Here is a 15,239-nt window from a genome sequence, read left to right on the forward strand (position 1 = left end):
AAAATGAAACAGAAAAATTTTAAAAACATACAATTTGAGAAAATAAAAGCTTAAGAAATGTCCTCATTTTGATACGAAACATGTAAACAAAGGAAATGAAAGAGACGACATAGTCTATTAGAAGCATTTTTCCTCACATTCTAAAATAGGTCTCATGAATAAAATGATCAAATGCAAAAGATTTGGATGGGGGAGGGAGAAAAAAATAACAGAATGAATCAAAAACTATCACCCTAGGAAATGTATGATTACACAAATGGTATGCCTCTACTTCATGTACAAACAGAGAAACAAGATGTATACCATTTATTTACAATAAAAATGAATTTAAAAAAAAGAAAAAAAGTACAAAAGATTTTAAAGTCAGGTGGAGTGGCACATGGCTGTAATCCCAGTGGCTATGGAGTCTGACACAGGAGGGTCTCGAATTCAAGGCCAGCCTCAGGAAAAGCGAGGCAAGAGGGAAGTCAGTGAGACCCTGTCTCTGAAGAAAATATAAAATAGGGCTGGGGATGAGGCTCAGTGGTCAAGTGCTGCTGAGTTCGATCCCCAGTCAAAAAAAAAAAAAGAGAATTTAAAAATATGGAATATTTAAACTTGTTCAGTTATGAATAAATAAATTTCACATTTCACGAAAACTTGGGACTCAAATGAGTGAGCAGATCATTTCAAAATGAGTAACACAAAGGGCTGGTGCTGAGGGAGCACAGACATGTCAGGATCAAGGGCCAGGGAAGGCCACTGCCAGCTGGGCCTCCTCCCACCTGGTCCTGCTCACTGAAATACTCCCTGGCCGCCCTCCCAGGAGACCTGCACCAGGACTCCATCTGTGAGGCTTTTCAGGTTTGCACAGCACTGCACTGGGTGGGTGGCTCTCATGCTCTGGAGAGTTCTTGCTCCTTGACAACTGTGAGAGATGCGAGGGGCAGGAATCACTGCTGACCTGGCCCCTCAGCACCAGCATCCACAGGCTGCTGCCCACCTGTCTCCAAGGAAGGGGAACAGGGCTTGGGGAAGACCACGTCCCAAGGAGGCTGCTGTCTAGATAAGGCCTGTTCCAGGTGGTTCCTCAGCACCAGGGCCTCCAGCTGCTACCCTGGCAGGTTGCACCCCAACATTAGGTTGTTTCCTATGAGAATTTGACCCCAAGCCTGAAATTGCCTGCACCCTGTAGAACACAGGCCAGTTGTGGGCACCTTGGGGCAGCCCCAGTGTAGGACGAGACAGTGGCTAAAGACACAGGATCCTGTGAAGAGTCCAGAGGAAACTCCTACCCAAAGATATTAAGGTGTCTGTGCCTGGGGAAGGTAAAAGTAGATAGGCCCAAGCATTTTAAGAGAAGTTCCAGGTGAGTGTTCTCTGTTTTCACCACATGGAAAATTCACAGATAAAAAACAAATCTTTTAAAAAGTATCATCCATTATTCACTTAAAAACATGATAATTAAATATTGTGCCCAGTTGACTGTAGTGACGGGAACACAGTTGATAGTGCTGTGAACTGGAGGGGGAGTTAGATTCAGGAATGTGGGAGAGAGGTGCATGATTAGGGGTTTACTGCCAGCCCTAGGATGGGCAAGGCTGGGAAAGGAAAAGGAAATTGAGACCCTGTTTCCCAAAAATGCCAAAGAAGGGGTGGGGCAGATGAATGATGGTGACCCCTAGACCAATAACCTTCCACACAGGAACCCTATCTCCAAGTCAATATTCCCTGAAAAGGATCTGCCTTCACTGCATGCTGAGAGACTAGGACCGCAGATTATGATGTGGAGAGACAGTTTTGCCAAAGTGGCTGCAGACCATGGACCACCCAGAACCAGTCCACACCAAGGCCTGAAGGCAGCAGGGCTGAGCTGGAGCAGCATCTGACTCAGGTCTGGATGGGCCGACTCTGGAGCTGACAGAGGGAGGCCAGAGTCCAGCCACCCCTGCTCCCACCAGTTCTACCCAGCCCACCTCCCCCAGGAGTCCCGGCCCCACCACTCACCATTTCCTGCCTTCTGGGGAGTCCAGACATCCTTCCTGGGGATCTCACAGCACCTGCAGCTCACAGGGAGACAGTCTCAGTCAGAGCCACTGGGGCCTCACACAGCAGAGGAGACACAGTCCTGGAGATGGTTTCTGAGCTGCACAGGGTGAGACATCAAGGCCTGTGACTGTGGAAGGCCACCCCCTCCCACCAGCTGCCTGCTGACTGCCCAGGGCTCCACAAGACCCCTCTCTCACCCCAGCCCACACATGCACCCTTCGCGCCCCTGAGTGACAGGAGATGGATCACACTCCTGGATACATGAGGGCAGGGGTACAAAGTTCTTTTTAGGCAGGGTTTCCTCCCTGCAAGGGGGCCTGCCCCACCAAGGGGACATTTCCACACCCGCAGCCCACAACACATCAGGCAGATACCCAAGGAGGAACCCACTGTTCTGAGACCTACAGAAAAAGTCAAATCCTCAAGATATGAACAGTACACACTCTATCAATAAACACTGATCATCACCGAAGAACTAGCAGGGAAACCATACCACAAAATCCACACAGAAATATTGAAATACTAGACATTTTTGAAAGAGAAGACTGTCCTAAAAAGATGACAAGTAAGAGAGAAATAGAAATCCATCCCAACAGATGCATAAAACCCAACTCAGGAATACAAGAAATGTAAAAAACAACAACAACAACAACAACAACAACAAAAAACAGGGTAAATCCCGCCATGGTGTACACCAGTAATCCCAGGGCCTGGGGAAGCTGAGACCATAGGACCACAAATTTAAAGTCAGCCTCAGCAAGTCAGCAAGAACATGAAAAATAACATGAAAATAAAATTAAAAATTAAAGGGACTGGGGGTAGCCAGCACAGTGGTCCATGCCTATAGTCCCAGGGTCTGGTGGCTGACACAGGAGGATTGAGGCCAAAGTCAGCTGAAAAGTGAGGCCCTAAGCTACTCACTGACACCGTCTCCAAATAAAATACAAAACAGGACTGGGGATATGGCTAAGTCGTCAAGTGTCCCTGAGTTCAGTCCCCAGTACCACGCCCCAAAAAAAGGACTGGGGGTGTGGCTCAGTGGTTGAGTCCCCTTGGTGCAATCCACAATAGAAAGAAAAATATGAAAAAGGTGCATACAATTTCTTATGTCTTATCATAATGAAGTGAAATTAGAATTCAACACCAAAACAACAGAAAGTTTACACGTAGTTCACAGCTATGAATGCCTACATAAGAAAGCCAAACAGTTCCCAAATGAATAACCTAATGATGCAGCTCAAGACCCTCAAAAAAAAAAAAAAAACAATTCCAAAACTAGTAGAAGGAAACAATATGAGGTTTGAAATCAATGACATAGAGGAAAAAAATATGCAGGATCAATGAAACAAAGAATTGGTTCTTTGAAAAGCAAAACAAGATTCATGAGCCCTTAGCCAAACTAATCAAAAGAAGAGAGAAGACCCAAATTAACAAATCCAGAGATGAAAAAGGAGAAATAACCACGGACATCACAGACATTCAGGATCTTTATGGACTATTTTGAAAACTTACGGTCTAATGAATTGGAAAAACAAGAATAAATGGACACATTTCTAGACACATATGCATCATGGTGAGTAAAAAGGACATATAAAACCTAAACAGATTTAAACTCCAAAATGACATAGAGGCTATAATAAAAAAAAAAATCTTCCAATATAGAAAAGCCCAGGACCAGATGGATTCTCAGTTGAATTCTACCAGACCTTTAAAGAACAAATACAAACACTCCTCAAATTATTCTGTGAAACAGAACAGAAAGGGATGGAACACTTCCAAATTCATTCTATGAAGCTAGTATCACCCTCATACAAAAATCAGATTAAGGCTACATTGGGGAAACAAAATTATACCAATATATCTGATGAACCCAGATAAAAATCCATTAAAAAACAGTAATAAATTATAGTCAACATAATAAGATTGTGCACCATGATCAAGTTGGTTTTATCCCAGGGTAGCAAGGATGTTTTAACAAATACAAATCAGTAAAAGTAATTCACCACAGGAATACAATTAGAAGAAAAACACTCATGTAGTCATCTCAATATATGCAGAGGAAGCCTTTGACATAACTAAGCAACCATTCATGACAAAAACACTGAAGAAACTGGGGACAGAAAAACCTCTCAACATCATAAAGTCTATATACAAAAAACTGAAATCCACCATCACAGTGAATGGAGAAACACTGAAAGCATTCCCTCTACGATCAGGAATTAAGATGTCCACTCTCCTCTCACACTCTTATTCAATATGGTACTAGAAATTCTAGCCAGAGCAATTATGCAATAGAAGGAAATAAAAGGAACAAAAGTACCAAAGGAAAATGTCAAATTGTCACTGTTTGTAAGTGATATGATCCTAACTTAGAAGATCCACACAGCTCCATCAGAAGATTGCTGGCAATAATAAACACATTCAGTGAAGTAGCAGATCACAAAATGAACATACAAAAATCAATGGCTTTCCTACACATCAATAATGAATATGCAAAGAGAGAAAAACAATCAGGAAAACAGACCTATTCGCAAAGGCCCCTCCCAAACAAAACAGAACAAAAAAACCATGAATAAATGTAACCAAGAAAGGAAAAGATCTCTATGATGAAAATCATGAAACACTGAAGAAAGACAATATGGAACAGTTTTGAATTTGAGGAAGACACAGGAAGATGGAATGACCTCCCATGTTTATGGATAGGTATAATTAATAATGTTAAAATGGCCATACTACCAAAAGCACTATACAGGTTCAATGCAATGCCCATCGAAATATTGAATATTTTAGCAGAACTGCATGGTACCGGCACAAATAAAAAAATAAAATCACAGGTTCATCTGCGGATCATCCAACAGGAACCAGCAGACTGACCGCAGACCACCAGTGGAGCACCAGCTGCCTGCTGTTGCCTGGAAGTTCACTATCACAGTACCTGCAGGTTTGGTTACATGTGGCTGCTGCAATTTTGAGACAACAGCCAGGACCTGTAGGACCCCTGACTGGGCTGACTGAGCCCGGTCTCCAGGACCCCTCTGCCCGACCAACCACTCCCTTCCTCCGAGGACCTCAGACTAACTGACTGCTCCCCACTGCTAGGACCCCCAGACTGACTGACTGTGCCCTACCACCAGGACCCCCTACTGAATGACTGCACCCTGCCTCCAGGATCCCGCAACCAGACCGACCATACCCCACCTCCAGGACCCATGGCCAACCAACTGCACCCCGCCTCTAGGACCTCTAGCCGACCACGCCCACACCCCTAGCTGCAGCTCCCCATTGACCAACACATTTGGAAGCCAGAGTGGCCATCTTGGATAATCCTGGAAGCCATATCCTCCATCTTTAGGTGGGGCAAATCCCATCCTGAGATGCCTGCTGGAGACAGGAAGCTCATTGTAAGGTACCTCTCCTACATCAGCCTACTGAAGACTGGGAGGTTGGAATACTATATGATAGTTATAGTGTAGATTTTTTTTTTCTCCTTATTGAAAAATTTTTAAGTTTTTATTTCTTTACTTTTCTGGCTCTCTTTTCCTTTTGCTTACCTGTTCCCTCAGAGTCTCTTTCTCCCTTTTTCCATGCTAACAACCAACTTCTTGTGATTATACTCTCACTCTTTCTATGATCTAGAACTTCTGTATATTCTTTTCTTATCCCATTAACAGCTATATCCTACACCCCTCCCCATCCTCATTGTCCTCCCTTAGAAACTGCAGACCTTATTGCAAATCTATTTGTTATACTGAAGATAAGAATTGAACTCATTCCTTTATTATGACAATATTGTTAATGTCCTCATAGGGGTTATTTGGTTTAGGGTTGCATATTGTCTGAACTGGGCACTGCTAATATTGATCTCTCCCTTAAAGAAAAGGTATTGGAAACCTATAGGGTCACTATAAGACCATAGGGGGGAAACTACAATACCCCAGATCTGCACTGCTAGAGGGGAAGATATGTGAAGAACATGAAAAAACAAGGGAAGAAAATAATCCAAACAGACCTAGATTCTATATTAATAGAATCCAGTGACAGTATGGTAGAAATGTCAGGAAAAAAAACAAAAACAAAAACAAAAACAAAAACAAAAACACATAGACCAATAGGACAGAAAACACAGAGACAAACCCACTTAGATACAGTCATCTGATCCTTGACAAAGATGCTAACACCATACACTGGAGAAAAGACAGTCTCTTTAATCAGTGGTGCTAGGGAAACTGGTTAGCCATAGGGAGAAGAATGGGACTGGACCCTTATCTCTCATCCTGCAAAAGTATCAATTGCAAAAGGATCAAAGACCTGGGAATCAGTCCAGAAGTTATGCAATTCCTAGAGGAAAATGTAGGCTCCAGGGCACAGGGTAGCAGTGGCCATGTCGGGGAGCACCAGGCAATGAGGATAGGCAATGCCAAGACAGACAGGGCAGCAGCTGAGGACAGAGTATCCTGCACAGTTTCCAAAGGGAAAACTCTGCTCAGACACTGATGCAGTGTTTGTGCCTAAAGAAGATAAAGAGGGGCACAAGGATTTAAAAAACAATTAAGATTCCCTTCATAGTTTTGTCTTCCTTTCTTTTGTTAGAAATACTGGACTTTCCCAAGGAATCAGATAAGCACTTGGAAATAGCTGGGCAAGGTAAACATTACTTCTGCAGAAGGGCTACTGAACAGTCTGGTAAGCAAGCATATCTGGACAGGCAGAAGTCCACCTATTTTTATCCTGAATGCGGCACTGTCCCTTGCTCTGACTGGAGGAGCTTGGTTCATGATCCACACGATTGGTTAATTTAAAATTGGGAGGCAAAGGGAAGGGCTACAGTTACAACAGGATCTCTTCGCACACTAAGCACTATGGCTAAAGACAGAGGACCGAGGAGAATTATATCTGGGGTTGTGAACATGTCCAAGCCCTGCATTCCTGCCCACATGGGGACACAGCACGTACTTGTTGGGGAGCTTACCATGGCTCACTTTAACCAGAAAGTATTATAACTGAAATTGACTCCAACTCTCCATATACTGTAAAATCTAAGTTTTAGGTCCCAGTAAACATGTGCTTTGATATGTATTAGTAAACTCACCAGAATACAGGTTTACGTTTCTTTTCTTCTTTTTCTTTTTTTTCTTTTTGGTGGCACTGGGGATTGAACCTGGCACTTTGAGCATGCTAGACAAGTACTCTACACTAAGCAACCACCCAGCTCTACAGGTATAACTCTGACAGCTTCCTTCCTTCCTTCCTTTCCTTTCCTTCCTTTCCTTCCTTCCTTCCTTCCTTCCTTCCCTTCCTTCCTTCCTTCCTCCTTCCTTCCTTCCTTCCTTTCCTTCCTTCCTTTCCTTTCCTTTCCTTTCCTTTCCTTTTCCTTCCTTCCTTTCCTTCCTTCCTTCCTTCCTTCCTTCCTTTCCTTTCCTTTCCTTTCCTTCCTTCCTTCCTTTTCCTTCCTTCCTTCCTTTCCTTCCTTCCTTCCTTCCTTTCCTTTCCTTCCTTCCTTCCTTCTTTCCTTCCTTCCTTCCTTCTTTCCTTCCTTCCTTTCTTTCCTTCCTTCCTTCCTTTCCTTCCTTCCTTCCTTCCTTCCTTTCCTTCCTTCCTTCCTTCCTTTCCTTCCTTTCCTTCCTTCCTTCCTTCCTTTCCTTCCCTCCTTCCTTTCCTTTCCTTCCTTCCTTCCTTTCCTTTCCTTCCTTCCTTCCTTTCCTTTCCTTCCTTCCTTCTTTCTTTCCTTCCTTTCCTTCCTTCCTTTTCTTCCTTTCCTTCCTTCCTTCCTTCCTTTCCTTCCTTCCTTCCTTCCTTTCTTCCTTTCCTTCCTTCCTTCCTTCCTTTCCTTCCTTCCTTCCTTCCTTTCCTTCCTTCCTTCCTTCCTCCCTTCGTTCCTTCCTAAGTACTTTTAAATTTGACTTCCAGGTCATTCTTGTATTTCCCTCATGGGAAAAGTTCATCCACACTTCATTTTTTTTTTCTTTTTTTTTTTTTTTGGGTGCTAGGAATCGAACCCAGGGCTTTGTGCTTGCAAGGCAAGCACTCTACCGACTGAGCTCACCCACACTTCAAACAGGAAGTTCACCCACACTTCAAACAGAGGAGGACTCTACCAGTGCACATGCTCCACGATCCTTCAAGTCCAAATGGCAACACATTTTATTCAAAGCCAGTTTTGACGGAAAATACAAGTGTTTGTTATCTATTTTTCTTCTTCAGACAACTCAAGTGGAAGAAAAAACTTATATAAGAGAAAGGGCAGCAAAGTGAGGAAGAATATGCAACTTCCACGTGCAGACTGACGTCCCTGAGCCAGACAGACCCCAAGTCAGTGACTCCCTGCAGCTGCAGGAGGAGCCATGCCCTCTCAGCCCCAAGAGCGGTTCACAGGCAGGAGTCACCTGGAGGATGCAGGACTCACCCTCAATTTCAGCTCCTGCAGGAACTGGTATCTTAGGGGTTTGCCCCCAGCCCTAAGGAGCCACTCAATGAACGAACACTGGGTTTGAGACCCTGCTTCCTGCTCTTTTGGAAGAGTGTGAACATGTAAATTCACTGCTCCTGGGAGAACAGAGGGACAGGGACTCCACATGCCACTGCTGCTTCACACAGAAGCCCCACTGAGCTCAGACTGGCAGACGCCTTCCTGGCAAGCTGCACACTCTGGGTGACCTGGGCTGCAGGAGCTGGCCCAGGGCCTGCACTGCACTGCACCCTGCAGGACAGGGCAGCTGCAGGTACCTTGGGCAGCTCCAGCACCGCTGACACCCACCCCCCAAGGCAGGCCAGAGGCTGAGGACGCATCGCCCTGTCAAGGTCCCAAAGGGACCCCTCACCCAAAGACATTGGTGAGGCTTGTGTCGACGCACGATCAGGGACCAGAAGCGCAATCCCATTTCTTCCTCTCAGTACAGGATCCATTTCATGCTTCACCACAGCCCTTCCAACTCTGTCCCTGTGGCATTTGAAAAACTGACATATGTTTTCCGCCTCTCTTTTCCCTCTCCTGCTCCTTGACCTTGGGGAAGCAAGATTACCCTTCTGCCCACCCGAGGCCAAGTAACTGTCCTTGACAACACACAACACAGGTCTTCAGGGACAGTGACAGAAGAACTAAGAAACAGCCCTCTCCAGCTCTGCAAGTGAGTCATGACCCCTGACAGGCCACCCCTGGAAGGTCGCCTTTGAACCACCTCTTTGAAAGTCCTCTCTTCCCCCAAAGGGCAGAATCGCAGCCTCTGGAACAGGAGTGCCCTGTGTTATTCCTTTGACAGCAAAGCAGCAAACTTTCTCCTTTGTCTCAAAACCATGCCCTCGTTACCAGATTGGCCTTGGGGACAAGCAGGATCAGTTTTTGGTAGCACACTGGCACCCACCGGCGCCCAACAAGGGGTCCAAAGCGGCCCCTACTCCAGCCGCAGCAGGTTTCTGGGGCAGGTCTGGTAGCTGGGCAGCCCCTCCATGCTGAGGATGCAAGGTGGCTCTGAGGCAGGAGAGGGGCGAGTCTGCCTCGGGCTGAACAGAGGAGCTCTTCCTGCAAGTAAAGGGAGGGACTGAGGGGCTGTCCCAGCACTGGCTGAGGCTCCCTTTGCTGAGGGAACACCCGCCTTCTCTCCCTGAACTGCATGGGTTGCTGCATCAAGTGGTCAACTTTGAGAGAAAGGACACTGAACAGACTGGGCCATCTCGCAGACCCCACTGGTGTGCAACCCCACACCCTTGATGCCACATATCTGATCCCCCTTCATGACAACTGTGGTGCTGCTGGTGTAGGGGTCATGGCTAAGTGGGAGTAGGAAACAGGGACTCTCCCCCAGCGGGTCTCTTTCAAAGGCTCCCATCTGCTGGCCATGAATTCGGGGAACCCCACTCATTGTCTGCTTTTGATTCTGTCTGTATGAACCATTTTAAAACACGGGCAATTCTGTGTTGATCCTACTGGGAGTCTCGGGAACGATCTTGGCTGAAAAGGTAATCCATAGGTATAAAACGAAGAAAAAGATGTTTACTATGACAGTCTAGCTTTGAACGTCTGTCTGTCTCTAGGGAAGACAAAGAACGAGACTCACTTCTGAATTATCAGGAAATCCTACAGCTGGGTGGGTCTGTCAGGTGATGAAAGTGGAAGAGATCTGTATGAGCAGGTATTTATGCAGTTGCACAAGGAGGACTCTGAACAGGCAGAAGCTAATTTGATGGTGTGAAAAGACGCTGCCTCTGGTGAGCAAGGACAGTGGGACACCAGGGAGACCTCAGTCCTCTCCACCCAGCGGGCCGTCCCAGCACTGCTTCTCACTGCAGCCCAAGGCAACCTCTGATCACCCCACTGTGGGTCAGGGACTGCAGCCCTGGCTAAAGCCCAGGAAAGCTGCCTGGGCTGTAGAGAAATGGGCGAGGAGGACCTGGCCTCTGCCCTGCATCCCAGTCCCTTTTGCCTATGGTGGGGATGGGGGTGGTCTGCAGAGGCTGCTGGCCCAGAAGGATGTGGCAGTGGATTCCAGCACTGCTAGATTATGACCCCAGGACAGGAACGGTCTCGCCTTTGAAGGTGGGAGAAGACTCCATTTGGCCAGGGGACACCCATCACTGGGGCAAAGCAACTCTTGCTATGACAATTGCCTATCAACCAAATTCAGGGGGAGGACTGGCAGGATAAAGAACTGCATGTAGAAAAGAGGAAAAAGAAACAGCTTCGGCTCAAAAGCAGATAGATGGCTAAAATACAGAAAACCTCCTGGGCTCTGTACAAAACCAGCAGCTATGAAAATGGAGCGGAGCCCTGCAGGCTGCTATGCCCCACTGAAAATGCTAGAGGCCCTGGGCTGTGGGTACGCTGCAGCTCCACTACAAGAGCAGGGCCAAGCTCATTCAGAGACCAAGAGGAGATACCTGTCTGGCTCGCACTGGAGACAAAGCCCCTCAGGCCTGAGACCAAACCAGCCTGGCCTGCTCCCCACCTTGCGTGTCCTGAGCCAGATGCTCAGCTCTTTCTCTGGCCAGTGGACCCTTGTGCTCAGCCTTGCCTACTGCCCACAGAGTTCAGGTACAAGGGCCCCTTCGACTCCCCATGTAAGCAGGCATCTTCCTCTTGGCTCTGCTGGTTTCTGCAGACAGAGGTCCCCAACAATCTCTTTATGTTCAATGTGACCTTCATTGGACAGAGTACCCTGGACATAAGAAGGAAGCTTCAGCAGATGGGAGAGGGGGATGGCCAACTGACACAAAGCCCTCACAGCTGGCTGACAGTGCCTTTAGTGGATGCCTGGGAGGAACAGAAACTGAAGCCAGCAATGCTTTGTTGGCAGACCCTGCAAATGACTCTGCCGTGTTTGGGTCCCTGATGCCGAAACCCTTGTATGAGGCTGAAGTGGAAAAGAAACAGAAGCTTGGAGCACAGAATGTCAGGTGCCTCTGAGAAGTTAAAACACAGCCCTGGGACAGGCCCTGCCCTCGGCCAGCCTGACTCACAGCTCTGTCAGATGAGTGTGAAACAAGGTCCATTCTTGCAGTTCTCAGACACCGGGAGACACGCCTTGCAGTTCTCAGACACCGGGAGACACGCTGGCTAGGAGCCCAGCTGCCAAAACAGCTGGACCCCACGCACAAGGCCGATTACTGCCTGCTGGAGCAAAGGCCAGCCTGTCGGAGAATCCAGATGCCAACCACACATCAGTCCGGACACCTCAGCCTGAACGGGAACAATGCAAACACTTCTGTACTGAGAAGGAGAAGAAATGGGCCAAATTAGGGGTTTTGACTTCTGGGGTAGAACTGCCTGGTGAAGACCAAGTTGCCATGGGCTCCTCCTCCTGCCTGCAACAGGGGACTGGGCCCTGGAGGAGCACCTGCCTGAGTGCTCACCTTGGAAGGGGAGGCTACTGACCTTCAGCAAGCCCCACCTGCCAGGGCCATGCCACCAACCAACTCTTGAGCAAGCGAGTCGAGCTCTGCCTTGTGCACCCAAAACAGTGCCAAGACCAAAGGGCAGCCCATGTAAAGGGCAGGAGACGCAGAAAAGCCCAGGCTTCTGATGACTGACAGGTACAGTCTGCAGGAAACCCAAACGTCTGTTGAACTGGTAGACACCTTCTCTAGGTGGGTCAAGGTGGACCCTGCCAGGACAGAGAAGGTTCTGGAAATGTCTAGAGTCCTCCTGAAGGAACTGATCCCAAGATGCAGAATGCCCTCCTCAAAGGAAGTGACAACGGACAATGTCTCATGGCAGGAGTGACCCAACAAGAGAACACAGCTTTGGACAGCCAGAGGAGGTCACACGTATCCTGTAGATCCCAATCTACAGGGAAAACACAGAAGGTGAATCACACCTTGAAAAAGACTGTGGCAAACAAATGCCAAGGACCCACCTGCAATGGGAGGCGGTGTTGCCAACTTTGCTCGATTTAAATCCAGCCTAGAAGCAGTATGTCAGCGACCCTGCTGCTACCCTGGGAGGGGGAAGGGTGGGCTTGGCAAAGGGACACCAAGGACATTCTGTCAAAGGTTAACTGGTGTACTGAGGGCATTTCCTCCAGGTCCCCATGAGGAGGAGGCACCTCTTCACCTGCTCCAGGGAAACTCCCAAAGAGAAAAATGACATTCCATTCCAAGACCCCACTTGTCACCAGCTTCAGCAGGAAGTAGCTTACAGATGTCCTCGCCCACTTCTCCACAGAAATGGGAGGTAGACATTGACAGTGGGAAATGTAAGGGGACTCCATTTCACGCTGTGAACATAACCCTGTAGCTTATTTCAAGCCTGACATGGGTTTTTCCCCTTCCCTCCTTACCCCCTCCCCCTCCCTAACCCTGGGAAGGGGGACTGGCATTCCCGTCCTAGCGTCCTAGAACTGCTCAGCTGCCCTTAAGCTCACACACCACTGCACAGAAGTGCTTCAGACTTGGCACAGCACCCGCAGAGCTAAGCAGCAGCCTCTCCCAGGGCACCCCTGGACTGCAGCCCCTGGGACGGGGGTCCCCTGTCTCTCCTCTGCTGGGAAAGCCATAAATCTTCTTTTCCCTTTTATCTGAAAACTGTGTCTTCCTTATTGGGTTGGCAGTGGGACAAGGCCTGAGGTTTCTGTACCACTCTGTCTGTATGCTGCCTGGACACATGCATACAATATTAATGAAGTGCTAGCACAGGAGGGAAAAATGAATGCAACTGCCAACAGAAGAAACGAACTTGAACAACTCAAGTCCCATAAGCAGGGGAACAGCTGAGCGCAAGTCCAGGGCTCGGCTCCACAGCACTCCCCTCTACAGATGCCAGCTGCAAGGCAGGAGGGCCAGCCACCCTGCTGAGGGCAAAGAGCTACAAACAGGGACTCCCATTGTCCCTCCTCATGTTCAGTGAGTTCATTTGAGCCAAGCACATCACTGATGTTCACTTTGCTCTAAAGGATGCAACTTAGGATTGGCCAATGAAAAAGAAACTGCCAAAGGGAATCCTGGGAAAGATCTATGATGAAGAAACCCCTCCTCTGCATTCTGCTGGAGCAGAGCCTGCACAGAGACCCCTTCCCATTAGGACTCAGGAGATGCTCCCTTTTCACCAAGGGCAGACACACCCTGATCCTGAAATGCCTCCTCTTTGTTCCCTCATAAGCAATTAGCTCAACACACTTCTCTTCAGGGATCAGAACAAATACTTGTTAATCAAACTTGCCTCCAGTTTCTCTCCCTCCTCCAGGACCCTGAACTCTGACCCACTGGCCCCTGGAGCCAGCACAGGACCCCTCTTCCTGCCCCCTCCTGAGAACAGGCTGACTTCTGGAGAAACACTCTGACCTGGGATCTGACCCTGCCCCTCCTTGCTGCCTCCCCTCCAGCTTCTTCCTAACCCTGCCTGCCCTCCCTGGGGAGCAGCCCTGTTCTGCAGGAGCTGTGGGTGCCTGCAGAGCTCACCTGGGATTCCCGCCGAGTGCACTACTCCTTCAGAACAGGGGCGCTTCTTGCCCAAATCCACACTTGCTTCATTGCACACTCTGGGGACCGCCCTGGACAACATCAACTGCACCCTCAGGAAGGGCATCCCTTAGCCTTCCCATCCTGTCCCCCACCACAACTGCCTGAGGACCCCAGCTCTCCAGAGGTCTGGAGCTTCTCAGCCTAAAGGGCTCCTTCCAGGGTTGGTGTGAGCAGCCTGGGCCTCTGCAGGGAGGCTGCCCAGACAGCTCTGACTGGACCTTCAATGGCCTCCTCTTGCAGGATCTAGTCTGGTCTTAGATTGCAGTCAGAGATCAAAGATCTCTTCTTCGAAATCAAATATGAATCAGAAGACACTTAGTGTTTAAGGAACCCATTAAAATCACTCAAATGGGCTCAGCTGGTGGAGTGCTTGCCTCACATGCACAAGGCCCTGTATTCAATCCCTGGTAACACCAAAAAAAAAAAAGTCACTCGAACTCAGTGTTTATGTTTATAGGAGAAAAATTTTACGACCCTTACATTTAACACTTCAGTAGGAAAATCAAAATTATCTACCTTGTTTAGAAAAAAAACATGTTATTTAGTTACTATTTCTGAGATAACATTTGGTAATCAATCATCACAAGTGACTACCTGGGAGTTGTTCAGTTCCTGGCAATAGAATCAGTGTTAAACATTCACTGCAGTTGACAGAATATAGAGCACAGCCATCCACTGTTAAAACCCTGCAAAATATAGGCCCTTGGGGCTGGGGACATAGCTCGCTTGGTAGAGTGCTTGCCTAGTATGCACAAGGCCCTGGGTTCAATACCCAGTACCAAAAAACAAACAAACAAAAAAGAAAAAAGAACAAAGCAGGCTCTTATGTTTTGGCAAATCTTTGCAATAAAGAAACCAAGTTATGTACCGTGCTTTGTTCTAGGAATGCATTCATTTCTGCAGCACACTGTTTCCAGGTAGCATTCCCAAGCAAACCCTGAAATTCTGTTTTAAATTAGCAACACCCCCACCACCACAGGTGGGAGAACACATCTGAGAAACTCAGTAAACTTACTCTGGGGAAGAAAAACTGTAGGTAAGAATCTTTAACTAATGGAATAAAAGACTAAATGTTTGGTTTTTTTTTGTTGTTGTTTTTGTTTTTTAACCCTGACTTACCCCTCAATCTTGCCCTTTAGGAATATGTTCTAATCTTTCAGCTCTACTAATAATCATATTTTGCAATCAATGAAAAACTGAAGCTAAAATAAGGGATCAAGTCTTTCCAAGACAACTAACCCAGGGAGGGGCAGCACCACTGG

The 15,239-nt window shown here is 47.5% G+C and overlaps 1 protein-coding gene across 1 annotated transcript in view; it reads right to left on the reverse strand.

Annotated features, from left to right (window-relative positions):
* LOC124973413 (zinc finger protein 878-like) overlaps nucleotides 1-15,239 on the reverse strand; it is an 84,866-nt gene that overhangs the window by 25,267 nt on the left and 44,360 nt on the right. The window contains exon 2 of the mRNA XM_047537355.1: nucleotides 1,987-2,125. Within this exon, the coding sequence (XP_047393311.1) occupies nucleotides 1,987-2,016 (30 nt within the window). The 5' untranslated portion in view covers nucleotides 2,017-2,125. The remainder of the gene's footprint in view (nucleotides 1-1,986; nucleotides 2,126-15,239) is intronic.

The sequence above is a fragment of the Sciurus carolinensis genome (assembly GCF_902686445.1).
Source record: "Sciurus carolinensis chromosome 19 unlocalized genomic scaffold, mSciCar1.2 SUPER_34, whole genome shotgun sequence".
Classification (NCBI taxonomy): domain Eukaryota; kingdom Metazoa; phylum Chordata; class Mammalia; order Rodentia; family Sciuridae; genus Sciurus; species Sciurus carolinensis.